At 34.9% G+C, this 17,188-nt stretch overlaps 1 protein-coding gene across 5 annotated transcripts in view; it reads left to right on the top strand.

The window, feature by feature from the left end:
- Nucleotides 1-16,029, top strand: part of LOC110466567 (telomerase reverse transcriptase-like) — a 33,908-nt gene extending 17,879 nt beyond the window's left edge. For 4 of the 5 annotated variants that reach the window (XM_021523133.1, XM_021523134.1, XM_021523135.1 and 1 more), the window contains 16 exons: nt 721-849; nt 1,109-1,165; nt 1,845-1,948; nt 2,306-2,411; nt 2,673-2,846; nt 5,416-5,490; nt 6,523-6,733; nt 7,144-7,242; nt 9,048-9,128; nt 9,795-9,864; nt 10,167-10,209; nt 11,334-11,463; nt 12,331-12,392; nt 13,126-13,172; nt 13,638-13,758; nt 14,548-16,029. In XM_021523133.1, coding sequence (XP_021378808.1) covers nt 721-849; nt 1,109-1,165; nt 1,845-1,948; nt 2,306-2,411; nt 2,673-2,846; nt 5,416-5,490; nt 6,523-6,733; nt 7,144-7,242; nt 9,048-9,128; nt 9,795-9,864; nt 10,167-10,209; nt 11,334-11,463; nt 12,331-12,392; nt 13,126-13,172; nt 13,638-13,758; nt 14,548-14,625 — 1,587 coding nt within the window. In that variant the 3' untranslated portion in view covers nt 14,626-16,029. Of the gene's footprint in view, nt 1-720; nt 850-1,108; nt 1,166-1,844; nt 1,949-2,305; nt 2,412-2,672; nt 2,847-5,415; nt 5,491-6,522; nt 6,734-7,143; nt 7,243-9,047; nt 9,129-9,794; nt 9,865-10,166; nt 10,210-11,333; nt 11,464-12,330; nt 12,393-13,125; nt 13,173-13,637; nt 13,759-14,547 lie in introns of those variants that run through there. The other variant, XR_002464750.1, reaches the window with a different exon arrangement.
- Nucleotides 16,030-17,188: the final 1,159 nt, after the last annotated feature.

The following is a 17,188-nucleotide window of genomic DNA, read 5'->3' on the forward strand; positions in this document are numbered from 1 at the left end:
TCTCAACTGACTCGGATAGTCCAATCTGTTACTCCCAGATTTTGTACATTCAAACCCAACGGATAAAATACAGTTATTGAACAGAGATCCAGGGCTTGATGCAATGGTCTCTGGTCACTATTTAACCCTGAGGGTCTTAATGACCTAATCTATACTTCACTGTAGGGTTGGATTCTGTTACTTATGATTTACCCCCTAAAACTATCAAAGTCAGCTGTTTTAATTTACTGTAGTCAGTGTGTAAGATGTAGTGTGGATGAATTTGTTTTAAAAAGGGAAAACAACACTTGTGTGACGTACATAAGACAAATGATAAAATTGCCCTTGAAAAAAGCAAAAGTAATCACCAATAATGTTTTCCTTTTTCTCCACTATTGTCTGTTAAAAACGTCTATTTCAAATTGTACATTCACCTCAGAAAGCAGGAGAGGTGTTAACAAAACACAAATAACACCCCTCGACTAAAAAGTAGTTCTGTGCTTATCGTTAAACCAGGCAGGTGAATCAGGTAAGGTTTTACAAGCACTGTCAGAAATACATAAATCCCTGTCTGGTTTACATGTAATATTTATCTACACTCAAGAACAGGGTAAGAGGAACAGAATTTAATTAGATGCCACATGAAGATCTGATCATGAGGCCTAGGGACATGTTTGCTTTTATATGGACTGTTAATAAACATACAACATTAAACGCAATTTCTTTTTGTGTTATGACCAGACAGAGGCTTTGAAGCAGTTGGCAGAGGGTGACACCCTTGGTGTTTCAAACCTGCGTTTCCTCCCGAAGATGAAATCTCTTAGACCTATTGTCAACCTAGGGAGAAGACCTCCGCCTGGCTGTAAACAGGTCAGTTCTGTAAATATCAGTTAAAATGTTAACTCTCCTCTAAATCCTATTTGGGTTGTACTTATTTTTGTCTGAAGCATCAATTGCAAAATAAAGACTGATTAAAGGAAACTCAAATAAATGATGTCCTCGTAAAAAGTAAGGATAGGTGAGCTTGGGAAGTTAATTTTAAGCTTGTAGGAAATAAAAGTACTCTACAGAATGTATAAGAAACTTGAAGATTGAACATTAATTCTTTTTCTTCTTCTTTAAATTACAGACTATCCCGATCAACAAACAGCTGCTGAACTTGTTAAACATACTGAGCTATCACAAGGTAAAGGCTGAACTTGTTAAACATACTGAGCTATCACAAGCTTAAGGTAAAGGCTGAACTTGTTAAACATACTGAGCTATCACAAGGTAAAGTGCCAAAGTTTGTTGCCAAGTAAATGTTTGGATTCATTTTGTTTCATTTTTGATTTTAATGCATTTCAAATCTTTTCGAAAAGGTGCTTGATTGAGAGGCATATACAAATATAAACATTATTTACTACACAACAATCACAAAACAGGTTTATTCACCTTATATTGATATTTTTTGTTGGCCTGGATGGAAATTAGAAAGTCTTCAGGTGTAAAGAAATTTGAGTACTACCTGGAGAAATCCAAGTGGTCGAGTAAGTGACCCAATACCTCTTAATAAATATTGAGGTATCACTTTCCACTGCCCCACCTGAACACCCCAAAATTAGGAGAAATATTGAATTAACACAACTCTTAATACAACCTGCACTATCCAAAGAAAATTCTGTTGGAAAGAACATTCTGAAACTAAATTATAAGCATTAGAATATTTTGCTATGGTTGCAAAAAGTCAGGATCAAAATCACGGAATGCTCTTGTTGATACAATGTACCTTGGTTTGTCCAGATGTACTGTAGGGGAGGATGGATTGCCCTCAATGTTTTCCCTTATTGGAAGAATGTTTCCAGCTTGTTTTTTCCACTTTACAGGAGAAGGACCCTGTGTTGGTAGGGTCTGCCATATTTGGACTGGACAAAGTCTACCCCCTATGGAAACAGTTTGTCTCACCATATCAACAACGAGGACAGGAAAGGTCAATGTAATTCAATTCCTGTTTATCACCGTACATTAGATACATCATAAAGTGTATGGTTGTGTCCTGATTTTCTTTAACCAAAAAATTGGAAATAATTATAAGAGCTTATTTTGTATCTATCGTACGATCATCAGAATGTTTCAGCTAGACGTTTGTGGATTACAAGTATTCAGATGATCAGGCACTGTGATGCAGCTATGACTCAATCATCAGGATGTTTGAGATGATTGTGTTTTTGGTTAACAAGTGACAAGGATTCAGATGATCAGGCATTGTGATGCAGCTATTTATGATCCTTTTACCTTACGCTAAGCATACTCTCTTTTTAAACTGTTTTCATGTTGTTTTTTCCAGATCAGATATTAAGCAACTGTACTTTGTCAAAGTGGACATTGCAACCTGCTTTGAAGACATAGACCAAGAGAAGCTATTCTCTATAATAAAAAACATCATTCAAAAGGTATATTTTGAAAATATTAGTCAATACATCAAGTATATATACCTGAAGTATTAGAAAGTTCTGTAATTAATTACGTGGTACAATGTATCATATGGTGATAGACATATACACAGTTATATTCCGAGGTTTAAAGCAAAAAAAAAGATATAGTTGATTACCTTAGGTAGGTATGAATGTGGTTCTTGCATATTAGGATGATTAAGTTACCGGTAGTATCGTTATATTCCTGTTCAGGACATGGAATTCTGCTTCATGTTGTAGGATGATGACTACCAGATCAGGAAATATGTGACCATGCATGTTGCTGGGGGACAAGTGAAAAGGACCTTCAAGAGAAAAGCATCATCATTGCTGGAATTCAATCCCAACTTCACAAACTTTGTTAAGGAAAGGGTGGAGAAGGACGGCTTTACAAACATCATGTTTGTGGACCAGGTATGTAGACTTGTTGATTACGTGACACAAGGCGTGACTAAATGAGACTAGTGTTTGTGTGTAGTGTTGATTCTACTGTAGAATATATATAAGGTATGTAGACTTGTTGATTACGTGACACAAGGCTTGACTAATTAAATGAGACTAGTATTTGTGTGTAGTGTTGATTCTACTGTAGAATATAAGGTATGTAGACTTGTTGATTACGTGACACAAGGCTTGACTAATTAAATGAGACTAGTGTTTGCGTGTAGTGTTGATTCTACTGTAGAATATAAGGTATGTAGACTTGTTGATTACATGACACAAGGCTTGACTAATTAAATGAGACCAGTATTTGTGTGTAGTGTTGATTACGTGACACAAGGCGTGACTAAATGAGACTAGTATATGTGTGTAGTGTTGATTACGTGACACAAGGCTTAACTAAATGAGACCAGTATTTGTGTGTAGTGTTGATTACATGACACAATGCGTGACTAAATGAGACCAGTATTTGTGTGTAGTGTTGATTACGTGACACAAGGCGTGACTAAATGAGACCAGTATCTGTGTGTAGTGTTGATTACATAACACAACGCGTGACTAAATGAGACTAGTATTTGTGTGTAGTGTTGATTACGTGACACAAGGCGTGACTAAATGAGACCAGTATATGTGTGTAGTGTTGATTCTACTGTAAAATATAAGTAATCCTACCTTGCTTATATTTGATATACATGAAAGTTAAATTTTTCATACGTGCACATTAAAGAGACGTTCACATTAAAGAGTAGATATTGTGTCTTAAATGATTGAACCATTGAATGAAATACAGTGTCTTTAGTGTAACAATTTTACCACACCTGAAGTTGTTGCACCCCTTGTGGGACATTTGGAATAGAATTTGTGAAAGATTTATGATATAAACAGAGAAATATTAACCCAGGGTTAAGATTTTGGTATTCCAGAACAAGGCTTCAATGAGTTATAAAGACAACACTAGTCTTACCAGAATGGCTGTTATAGTTATATCGCTGTTGATCTCATTCCGAATCGCTGTCTACATTATACCTAGGTGTTAGCTATAGGTGATTGATTATTTTTCTCTCTTACTAGTCATTTTGTCATGAACTGAACTGAACGCAAGATATTAGATATCAACCCCAGTAACAGGGCTAGAAGTTAATTATAAGAACCACTAGTGAGTGGAGCTAGTACATCGTTCCCAATTTTACTAGTTACTGTACAAGTTCCACTAACCCAATAGTATTCAACATACCAGAAAGATTTAGTAATATCAAATTTTGATTTGTCAGTATAATTGGGTTAGCAGTTTTTAAAACCACATAGTTCATCTTGAGATTTCACCTGTTTCAGATTTGTGAATTGCCCTTATTGTCTGGCCCAGCTGGTTAGGTAGTACATTTCATGATACCTTTATTGATTCTGTCTTTCACACATATAAATTAAAGTAGAGTGTCACTAATGCAATCAGTAACTCAGGATCATTCTTTTCGCAGTATTTATTTTAGTTTTTAAGAGATTATAACAACAGTCATTATTATTCAATCCATATTTTTAATGTGGTTCTTGTGGAAACTTAATAGTGTATCATATTTGGTAGTAAATGGCAGTACCTTGAATGTGTTAGCTGTATGTGAGGGGGTTTGTATTGAATGTGTTAGTGTATGTGAGGGGGTTTGTATTGAATGTGTTAGTGTATGTGAGGGGGTTTGTATTGAATGTGTTAGTGTATGTGAGGGGGTTTGTATTGAATGTGTTAGTGTATGTGAGGGGGTTTGTATTGAATGTGTTAGTGTATGTGAGGGGGTTTGTATTGAATGTGTTAGTGTATGTGAGGGGGTTTGTATTGAATGTGTTAGTGTATGTGAGGGGGTTTGTATTGAATGTGTTAGTGTATGTGAGGGGGTTTGTATTGAATGTGTTAGTGTATGTGAGGGGGTTTGTATTGAATGTGTTAGTGTATGTGAGGGGGTTTGTATTGAATGTGTTAGTGTATGTGAGGGGGTTTGTATTGAATGTGTTAGTGTATGTGAGGGGGTTTGTATTGAATGTGTTAGTGTATGTGAGGGGGTTTGTATTGAATGTGTTAGTGTATGTGAGGGGGTTTGTATTGAATGTGTTAGTGTATGTGAGGGGGTTTGTATTGAATGTGTTAGTGTATGTGAGGGGGTTTGTATTGAATGTGTTAGTGTATGTGAGGGGGTTTGTATTGAATGTGTTAGTGTATGTGAGGGGGTTTGTATTGAATGTGTTAGTGTATGTGAGGGGGTTTGTATTGAATGTGTTAGTGTATGTGAGGGGGTTTGTATTGAATGTGTTAGTGTATGTGAGGGGGTTTGTATTGAATGTGTTAGTGTATGTGAGGGGGTTTGTATTGAATGTGTTAGTGTATGTGAGGGGGTTTGTATTGAATGTGTTAGTGTATGTGAGGGGGTTTGTATTGAATGTGTTAGTGTATGTGAGGGGGTTTGTATTGAATGTGTTAGTGTATGTGAGTGGGTTTGTATTAAATGGGTTAGTGTATGTGAGGGGGTTTGTATTGATTTCAATGTTTTGGTTGTAGGTGGTAACCCAGTCTGAGAGCTCTGTTCACCTGTTACAGCAGCTGAAATCTCATTTGTCCAACAATCTTGTCAAGGTAATGTTTCCAACTGGATTTCTATGTAAGGAAATAAGTTTTCATATCAAATTAACTTTTGCACTGGTCATACAAATGGAGATCAGTAAAATCTCTAGACCTTTTGACCTTCAATATGCTTTAATCACAACCTTTTGATCTTCAATATGTTTTAACCGACAAGCTTTTGATCTTCAATGTTTTAATCTACAACCTTTTGATCTTCAATATGTTTTAATTTATAACCTTTTTGACAGTACGTAATTTTGTTGGAAGTAAAATGAAGATTGGATGTATTTTCACTTATATTTTCCGATGGGAACATTATTCACAGAAAGATAACTGTTTACATCAGTTACTTGTTTATGATTTATTTATGGAATTTTCTGTCAGACTAAAAAATGTATAATATACAATTTTCTTTTTAATTCTGAGAAATACTTGTTAAATCTATGTTTCTTTCAGTGGCGACAGTAATAAGTAGTTGTTGAGAAAATATAGTGCAGGGCATTTCTTACAGTAGGGAGAATTTGCAAATTTTAAATTCTTATATATGTTGACTATAGTCATGCTTATGACAACTTGCACATCATGACATAATCCTGCATTAACCTCTGTCTTTGTATTATACTTCTCACTATGAATTTAGCCGTGTATACTGGATTTGTCTGCCTATCCGTAGAAAAATATTGTTTGGACAATTCCTTCTAAACACCAAATCAGTTTTGGTTCGTTCTGTAGATAAACTTTGGGATAGTCATCATTTTAACCATGTTATATTTACAGTCCCACAAATCTTGGATTACAGGACTAAATAAGTTAAAAAACTGGTTTCTATCTGACAGCTTTTGTGATTGTTAAGGACACAATGACTTAATCTTTTGTGCATGCACTATGGGGCTTACAGTTCTAGGTTATAGGTTAGGTTTCTTAAATAGCCGGTATCCAATGAAACTGCTCTATTAATATTGTACGAGAAACTAGTAATATTGGACTGTTACATTCATAGAGCATAGGTGTATAGAGTCTTAAGTTGTACATTTGTGTCAACAGGTAGGAAAAAGGTATTATCTCCAGGCATCAGGAATCAGCCAGGGTTCTGTTCTGTCTACCATCCTTTGTAACATGTACTATGGACACATGGAAAAGGAGTTGTTTCCCCTGTTGGAGGGAGAAGAGCTTCTGATGAGAATCGTTGATGATTCACTGTTTGTAACACCACACAAGAATCGGGCTGTGGACTTCCTCAATCTCATGTTTAAAGGTCAATATCTTTCCTTCTATACCTACATGTATATGTTATCTAAAAATGTTTAGATCTGCAATATCCTCCAAATAGTAATTTTGTATTGTTAAAAGGGATAGAGCAGTTTAAAGGCTGCTTCAATCATATAATATTTTTTGAAAATATGAATAGCTGAAGTCATAAGATAAGACTGTCAGGTGTGACATTGTTTATACAACTACATTTGTACATGTACTACAGGTAGCTGCAGGGAATCAGACATACTGAGTGATGAATGTGGTCAGCACAACAGTCACCATAATTAACAGTCACCATAACAGCCATTTTATAAAATTATAACGACTGCTGCAGTTTGTGACATCACACAACAGCTTCAGAGTCAGTTGAGTGATAATCTGAAGAAATGTAAATAATATTTTTATTTCCAGGAATACCAGATTACAATCTCCGTGTAAACACTGACAAAGTTCTGCTTAACTTTCCTCTGTCGCTGGATGACAGAGTTACCTTTCCTGTGACTCAAACAGGTAAGGATTTCACCCTGAACTGATCATTATATGATGCAAGCATTTTTGTGATTGAACTTTTAATTAATAAAAAGTAAAGAAATAATAATCAATAATAACTAACTCTTTCCTCACTTGAACTTGATATTCTGGACAGTGTTTTTGTCTGGTTGATACTTGGCAAGGTTTTAGTGACATCTCCTTCCCCTTTACTTTGTATACTGGACAACGTTTGAGAGTCACTCTTCCGACTGGTTAAATGATATAAGAGGCACATTTTCAATACACTTTTTCTCATAACCTTGAATACTAGAGGCACTGTTTGAAACACTCTTCGTAATCACCTAGCTCATGTAGCTTTTACACTTTACAAAATATCTTGTTATACCCCCCGCAACGAAGTTAGGGGGTATACTTGAATCAGGTCGTCCGTCCGTCCGTCTGTGGATGCAATGTAGTACCATGTACTCCTCCTAAACTACTGGATGGATTTCAATGATAAGAATCCTTGCAGCTTCATTGAAGATGTGCGTAAAGTACTTTGAATTGGGCTATTTCCTCTTTTCACGAAGTTATGGCCCTTTGTTCAATAAAAGCTTTTTTAGACCATGACATTGCACAGAAAATGCAAGAACCTTTTTATTTTTTATTCAATTCCTTCCAAATTTGGTATGGTAATACTAGAAGCAATAATATTTAACATACATGTATGTAACGTTTTTTTTGTGTTCAGGTTTCAACTTTCCGCGTTTTTGAAAGGTCAAAGGTCATGAATGAATTACATTACTGAAATGGCTAAATATCTCGGAAACGGAGGGTATTTTGTATACACATTCTGAGGTCGTGAGGTCAGAGGTCAAATGTCACGAATGAATTACATTACCAAAATGGCTAAATATCTTGGAAATAGTAGGTATTTGGTATACAAAGAGTATCGTAGCCAATTATGCAGGCTATATTATGACAAACTTCCAAGGTCATGAGGTCAAAGGTTAAAGGTCATAGATGCATTTTATTACTGAAATGTCTAATTATGGCAGAAACGGTAGGTATTTTGTATACACATACCTTGGAGTAAATGTAGCATTGATGCAAGCTACATTGTGACAAAATTCCAACATCATTGAGTCAAAGGTCACAGTAGTGGTGTTTGCCTTTTCCATCGGTCTGTCGATACAACCTCTGAGGTTAGACTTTTTCATGACCCTTGATCTTTCTATATATTTTTTCCGTTGTATATTAAGCTCCTACAGGGGCAACAAACACCTGGAATGCGGGGGGGGGGGGTATTAGTTAGCCCATAGGCGACAGTTCTAGTTTTTGACTGATGATAATATTAGGTGGTGCAGTGGAAAGCACATTTGCCTTTCACCAAGGCAGTGAATCATTCCCCAATCCGACTTGGAAGGTAAAGGGTCACCTGGCCGACCACATGGGTTTTCTCTCACTGGATTTTCTCCAAAATTATACCCCCAGCACCCTTACATCCACGCCAGCAAGATTGATTAATATAAGTTGAAATAACTTGTTTCATAATTTTTGTAAAATAGATAAAGTTAAATTTATATAAAATGCTGAATATATCCTTAATGGAAAGAACATTAAATTATAAGCAAGACCATGGAAAACACGTCGATCTTCAGTAAAAATATTTAGAATTTGATATTAAAAGACATCATTCTGAATATAAATCTGTGGAGTCCTATTTTATATATGAAAAATAGTTGACAAAGTTCATTCCTAGATTGTAAATTTATTCCATTAAGAAAAAATACAGAGCTATGAAATATTGCAATGCCAATAAGCTTAAAGTAACATGGTTGTAGATTGGTTTCCCTGGTGTGGGATGCTGTTTAATACTAAGACTCTCCAGGCCAGTATGGACTTCTCCAGATATGCTGGCATATGTGAGTCTTTTTTGTTTAATGAACCATGGCCATTGAAATGTAGATATCTCTCAAACTGCTTTTTGTTAACTGTTTTATTTCATATCCAAATGTATAAAACTAAATCTAAATGCTTTCAAAAGATTGTTATTCAAAATCTGACACCTGTTTCTATCAGTACATTTGGGTTTAATTGTGGTCAAATAGACCTCACAGCCAACAGGCACTTATAAATTTAGAGGTATATAGAGTATTTGACAGTCTTTAAAACACACATCTACTGTATTTAGGCATGCATACCTAGGTTTCAATCCCAGTATCAGGGGATTACAAAAATAGGATGAGTCTTTAGATAGTTATACAAGTACTACTGAACTTTAAATGAAAACAATGGATAAAAACTTTCACCAGTTTAAAAATAGAAATGTTCATGATCTTGAAATATAAATATTCACAATATATATATCCCATATATAATAGAGCTGTCATTTGAGAGAAGAAACGTCAGGAGAATATATTACTCTCCACAATGAGTATTTTGTTTGACCTATATGTGAACATTTTTAATTTGTAAAACACGTGATACCACATAGACAACCAGGAATTTGATGTTGCAATAAAAATAATAATGAAGTGTGTTTTTAAAAATATATGTTAAATGTAATTTTTTATTCCTGGCCCATGTAGGTGTTGCTGATACAATGAGTTTTGACCTTTCTCGTGATCCACTGATGACCTTGAAACACAAGCTCCTGAAGTATGTGTCCGTTTGACCTATGGCTCCAGCAATGAAAATACACAGAGAATATTATTTTTTGTAAAATACCATTATATTATATATTTCATAAGAGATGTAGGATATCAATAGTTTACAGGTATCATGCTCAACTTCTGTCATCTGAAGATAAACAATTTGATCTTATAATCACCCTGAGTACTTCATAGCAATTGATCAGGACACTATACTGTAAGTAATGTTATAACCCTCTTAGAGTCTGGAGACAGATTGATTGCTGACTGGTTTGTTAATAGTAGATAATTGCTTTTAATCTCTTGCAGTGCATTGAAGCCTAAGAGCCATGTTATCTACATGGATACTGAAGTAAGTATATATTTATATCAGTAATTATGACGGTTACACTCCACTTAAACAAATATTTAGTGTGAATTAATATGTTCTAAGTGAGTGATACTCTTTTCTGTGTGACCTACTCTTTTCTGTGTGACACACATCTTGGTATACACAGTTTGTTTGTGTTTTACGTCCTATGGTCATGTAAGGACGTGCCAGGTTTGTGGTGGAGGAAAGACGGCGTTCCCAGAGAAAAACCACCGACCTGCGGTCAGTACCTAGCAACTGCCCCACGTAGGCCTCGAACCCACAACACAGTGATGGAGGGCTAGTGGTAGCAGAGTTAGACACCTAAATAATAACCACTTGGCCACCGCGGCCCCTGGTACACGCAGAATAAAATCTGTATGATACTACCATATTTTGTTGATGATTTTGTGACCAGTGTCAACAAAAGGAAACAAAGTCACATTTAGATTTGGAAAGAAGAACTAATAGATACAATTATGAATATGTTTTAATACCGTTTCATGTAATATTTCAAAATCTATCTAAACCTTAGTGAAATACTTCATTGGAGTCAATGTTAATACTAGCAAGTCATACTAAGCTGTCTTACTTTTGTTGATTGTAAATTGGTATATTTTGTGATACAAATTTTGTAATTGTGTTTAAAACGACGTAATAAAAAGGGAGTTAAATTATGAGAAAAACAATCATAGTAGTTTATCCTTTGTTCGATTGAAAATTTGTATTCTGTTAAAAACAATGCAGTTAAAAGTAATTACACTAAAAGCTTGCTTATCTATACAAAATAGACATTGAAATCGTGTTAAACTGCTTACAGTTTCTCATTTTCTGAAATTTTAGTGATACATGTATTATGAATTAGGCAGATATATGAAGATATTTCTAAGAAAAAGGAAATGCTTCAAAATGGACAGTGAAACATGTTCGGTAAAACGCGATATGACCAGGAATTAGTAATTTAGTGTATTTAAATGTTTCTATAACCATGCACAATTATGTATCTTCTAAGATACAACTTGATGAACAAAATGCCTAGTAATTGTTGCTAATTGTTTCATGAAATAACACAAACTATGCTACAAAAGTAACATAGCCCTTCAAATGAACTGAATTTCACTTTCCAGCTGAACACGACAGAAATAGTTGTGACCAATATCTTCAAGATTTTCGTTCTGAATGCGATGAAATTCCACAGCTACCAGAGACGTCTTCCTCATAAGCTGCACCTCACATATCAGAAGAAATTCTTCATAGGTACAGAATCACTCTCATCTTAATATTACATACACATCCCATTCTTGTTTTAGGTGACAGCTCTGCCTTCTCTGAAGGAGTGTTTATGACAAAGTCTTGTCAGCATAAAGACACTGTTCATGTCGGATCGTCCTGAAGACATTTATTTTATCATACATTTAATATTATTATTGACAAGGAGTGTGAGTTGAGAGCCAATTGATTACCAGAGCAGTAATATAATGTAGTAAAAGGACGGCTATCTTAGATTGTAGTGATCTTCAAAATGGTGGGGACTGTTTTGTCAAAAAGTAAATTGATCAATAATATTTGTGCCCTGTTTGCAAAAGTTCATGTTGATAATATTTTTAAATGATTGAACTAATGTGGTTTGCAGTGTACTATAAAATAAGATTTGAAACTGTACTGTTCCTCACCACAAATAATGATAAAGCTTCAACATCTGTTTTATGTTAAATGTTTTTCAGTTATTGTAGATTATTTATTTTCGTAAAAGTTTAATTCACAAACCAATTTCTTTTGCAAGAGCTTCTATTTGTGTGTTTCACTCAGTGTGTGTACATGTATGTATACAATTGTTTGTATGATACTCTCATTTGCTATCAACAGTTAATGAGAGCTTTCTTTAAAATGACCATCAAACAAAGTATAAGCTTTCTTAGATTTGTATATGTTCATGGTTAACTGCTGCAGTAAAGTGAAACCTTTGTATATGATCATACACAGCCAGTGTAACTGTAGTTTACTATATAACCCTGCTTGTGAATTAGACACTTTTAAAATTTAATTTATTGGTTGATCATATTTTTTTTAAAGGTTTTGAAGACAACTAAAACAAATTAATTTATTTTTTCTTGATTATTACAGAGTTACTCATAGATCTTGGGAGCTATTTCTATCATCAGACTCGCACCTGTCTCACCAAGAAGGTAATAAGATATACAGACAATTAATAACACATCTGTCTAACTGAGAAGTTAAAGACAATGACACATCAAAAATATGCACTATAGACATATAACACCTATATCATCCTATATATACAAATTGTGGTTTTTGACAAAAAAATTAACTATATACTCAGATTGCCACATATCTCAGAAAAAAACAAACATCTACTCGAATACACACGTGTTACGTCAAAATGTTTAATTTAATGTTTCTAACAGAATAGGCTTCCTCACTATAATAACTCATCGTACAACCATCAGCTGCCTCTGTCAAGCATTTCCGTGCAATTAAGGATCATGATGCCACTACCAAAAATTGTAACCAAGTATTTTATACTGTTTTTAGATCATATCTGAAAAGAAAGCCTTGTTGGACTTTCATGAAAAACAAAACACATAAAGTGACAACATATAATCAACTCCAGTGCTCTGATTGTAAAAATTCAGTGGGCTAGACCAGGATTCGAATCTTGGACTTCAGACTGTTATACTATCGCTCAAATCAATTGAGCTACCTGGAATTCTGATCTAAATGTACTACATGTGCAGTTATGTGCAAATAGAAGTGAAGGGGGATTACTCTATATAGGACTAACCACAGTGCAGTGTGACAGGGATCCTATAGTGTGTTACCTTACCCAAACTTAGATGAGAAGCCTCCCTGATGTTGTGAGTAGTATGACTGAGGACTGTTTTTATTGTGTTCTTATAGGGTTCATTACCTGGTGTTTTCAACATACACAAGGATGTGGTACTGTGGTATGTAAATGATCTTACCTTCTGCTTATAAATTCATTAAAAACTAATGCTTGTACAATTGTTTCTCTTTAGTTGTAAGTTAAGTGTTAATTAAATAGGTCAATTTAAACTTCAAATATCTTGTAAATATTTGTCCTGACACCTTTTGAGATGAATTGTTCCTTATGCACTTTCAACTCGTCTGAAATCTGAAACTTAATTGCTGAATAAAATGTTTGTGCAATTAAGTACGTGGGTTTTTTTAATGGATAGTCCAACATAATGTCTCAAAATAAAATTATTGGTGTTCTGTTATTGGATTTTCTCGACTGTCTTTGACTATTTTAAGTTCCTTGGAAAAAAGTATCAGTTGTTAGATATGTACTTTAAAATTCAGCTCTCCTGTACGTGTGAAAATCGGTGGAAAAACAAGGTGTCTTGAAAATGTAATCTTTTAAGTCAAAGGGATCACTGACTTTTTTTCAGGTTATGTTTTAAGGGCTTTTCTGTCGTTCTGCAAAAGAATGGAAATGGATGGCAATACAAGGACTTCAGGAGAGCACTCAATCAGGAGCATAGGATCATCAATTCCAGACTTGAATTACAGGTAAGGCTGATACTGAGAGCCTCTCTTTGGTTTTCAGTGATCTACACTTTCATATTTGTGTGTCCAAGTTGGTCAGATGCCATTCTATACCCTACCAACATGGGATTGGCCAGCCATTTTCAAATCACAGAACAAGTGAAGGGAGGAAATTATGTTATTGTCTTCTTTGAATATGAAGAATATGCAATACACAGTTTATTTTTGGGACTTAACAAATGTGTTAATAATATATATTTCAAACTGTCTTAACATTGAATGAGATTTTGACCATTTCCAACTCTGTCGGTACATTGTTCTTAAGTTTTATATTCTGGTTATATGTTGGGCATGATTGGAAGTTTTTCAATTGTGTGATTAACTGTCAGAATCAGAAGTTATGGATCAGTAATCAAGTAAACTTATATGGGCCATATTGTAGATTGGATTGGATGACATAGAAAACACCCCGATTCAGTTTAGGTGGATAGTGATATATGTTTTACTTTGTATTTCGTCTTAGTGAAAAGTGATTTCACGATTCCACTTCACCATCAGACTTTGCTATTCAAGTTATCTCATAGAGATGATTGATTTGACTAAATCAGATTTTAATGACAAGTCAGCATTATTTTCATAAAGAGAAATTTGATGCTTGCATGTTAATTTTAACATGTGAAATGTATGAAAATAAAAATTATCACAAATTGAATGATCTAATATTTGTACATGTATATTTTGTGTATAGGTTAATATGATTTGATCTAAATTGAAATATGAAGTTGTGACTACTATCTTATTTTCTTTTAATAGGAGAAAGGACTATCTGATGTACTACTGAAGGTTTGTGGTGAACAGGTGCCTGATGAATTCATGGATCTCATTCCTTGAGCAGTCGACATGGGTCCCTGTGTCACTTGGATATGTTTCAAAGTGTGTTTGATTAACAGAAAGAAAATCTGTTCCACAAATCATTCATAGTAGAATAAGTGACATGAGATATTGGACAAAGCTTTATCTACAGGATTGTAAAACGTGAATCAAGCAGGTGTCTGCTATAAGCATCATTCACTCATCAGCAGACTTGTGTCCAGTGAGTATTAGAGAATGCCCCATTACACAGGATATGACGGGAAATATTTGGTATAGCCCTTGGTAATACTGTGCAATGGAAAATATTGAACGAGATGTATATTTGGAACTTAGTAAGAGTACTTTTCACTCTTTTAGTTTTAATTGATTCAAAGTCATTAAATCATCTTGTTTAGATACTATCACGTAAATTAATTGATATAAATGTGTAATTATATAGACATTTGAAAGTAATTAAAAATCACTGGATTTAAGTGGTTTTCGTCCGTGAAGGCATATGTAAAGAAGCTCGTCGTACATTAGCTTGTAGACTGTGAAATCCCTGATTTTTATGGTATTTTTTAGCATGTTATATGGAAAGAGAAAAGAGGGCACTTTTAATTGATATTGTACAGGGTTTAATGCTAAAGTAACGATTAAGATTTGCATTACTGGCCCAAGAAAACATAAGTGTGGGTGGTAAGGGATAGAAAAAGAAGTATCTCCCCTAATAATATATTTATTTCAACATATTTCATTGACATTGATGGCATATTGTCAAAGAGATTAGACAACATGCATAAATATAACCCGGGGATAACCCTGATAGACCATGGATGAAATCCCTGCGATAATGTTTGCCTCTGTGTTTTATGTATCAGTTTCATTTGTAATGGTTGTGTTCCGTTGTTACATGCGTTAATGTTAGCTATAGGACATTCTCGGAAATATTGTGTTTTTCTTACGGTAGTATTGATATAGTCCGATCTAAAAAACATGTCATGTTAACTATTGCATTTACTTTCATGTCTACTCGCATGTCCATAGCTAGGTGTATGAAGCTCAGTATACACTCATCGAGACGTCACGACTATCATAATGTAACTTTGGTTATCACTTTTTTATGAGCTAAACTTCGTATGTTCCGTACATAAAAATCGACTCGCCCAATCCGGTAGCCGGAGGTCAACACGGGTGGTCGTTATGGGTACACGTATGCATTGGTCAGTTCATGGATATTTTGAAACAAGGGATTTGATGTAATAATGAAACTGATGTAAATTTGCCTAATTGTTTTTTTCTCGCCGCCACGAAGTGGAAGCGGGACTATAAGGTGTGGCTTTTCCGGCGACGGCATCAACATTAAGATTTTGCGTTTAAGTTTGTTTCTCGAAAAGAATAAGTGCTAGACCAACCAACCTTGGACCATAGATGCATATTAGCTAGTACATCACAACCCATGCATCAAATGCTGGGTGCGGTCTACCTTTCATGGTCCATTGACTTTGTCAGCATCTCCATCAACATTAAGTTTTTGTGTTTAAGTTAGTTTCTCTGATACATTGTACGTGCATTGATGGTAAAAGCGGGGCATAGTTGCGACATATCAATCCGAATGGCTTGTATATTATAGTGTATGAATGTATATATGTGTACATTTTAGATACTATTGAATCTACTAGAATCCAATACCTTGTGGAGCCTATATCTTCGGTCTCTGTACTTGAAGGCGAAACAAGTATTTCCCAAAGCTTTATGCCAGGAAACTTATTTGATTTTAGAATATGTAACTTGTTACAGAATTGAATGTCGTCGTCCGCACATCACACTTCTGATGTATGACGTTTTTTCTCGTCATTAGTATGTTGACGATTTTGAAATGTTGTATTTAGTTGACAATGAAATTGAATTTGGTTGCAGTCGGTTTGATCTTAAATAGTAGACTGGTATGTCTGAGAAACAGCGCTGATTGGCTTGCTAAGTTATTGGTAATCTGGATGTCTATATATTTGTTCTAACATATCTAGTCAGATGAAGGCATTTATTAACTGGATCTTGTTTGTTTTGAACCTGATTAACGTTACGACAATATAATGTTTTTTTCTTAAATACATGTATATTGAAATATGCCACACTTAAAACTGAATATGTATCTATACAGATTCAAAGTACTCGTCTACAGAGAGTAATCATGTAAAGAAAGTAAATTGTCAGGTGTTCAGCATCCTCGATATCAAGGGGTTACGCGCACTCTTGCTCTTTTCACCCACGAATATGTCATAGCAAAATTGAAGGCTCAGTGTGCGCCACCTTGTTGATGAGACAAGAATACTAGTTCGATACTTTGATGTACATCAAAAGAATCTCGCGGTCACGTAATGGTAAAAATTGACAGGCTTTGAAGTCGGGCGTCTCTCCTTTGTAATCTTCAAAGGACAGGACTCAGCCTAGCGATTGGTCAGGTTTTTTTATCGGACACCAATCAAACAGCTATCTTCGTGCCTTCAATTTTGCTACCCCACAAGGTTAGCGCGGGTAAAGGAGGGAGGCCAACAGTGCTATATGGACCTATTAGTTAGGTAGGAATAACGGGATAAGCGAA

Source organism: Mizuhopecten yessoensis, unplaced genomic scaffold (assembly GCF_002113885.1).
Source record: "Mizuhopecten yessoensis strain PY_sf001 unplaced genomic scaffold, ASM211388v2 scaffold11137, whole genome shotgun sequence".
NCBI classification, from domain to species: Eukaryota; Metazoa; Mollusca; class Bivalvia; order Pectinida; family Pectinidae; genus Mizuhopecten; species Mizuhopecten yessoensis.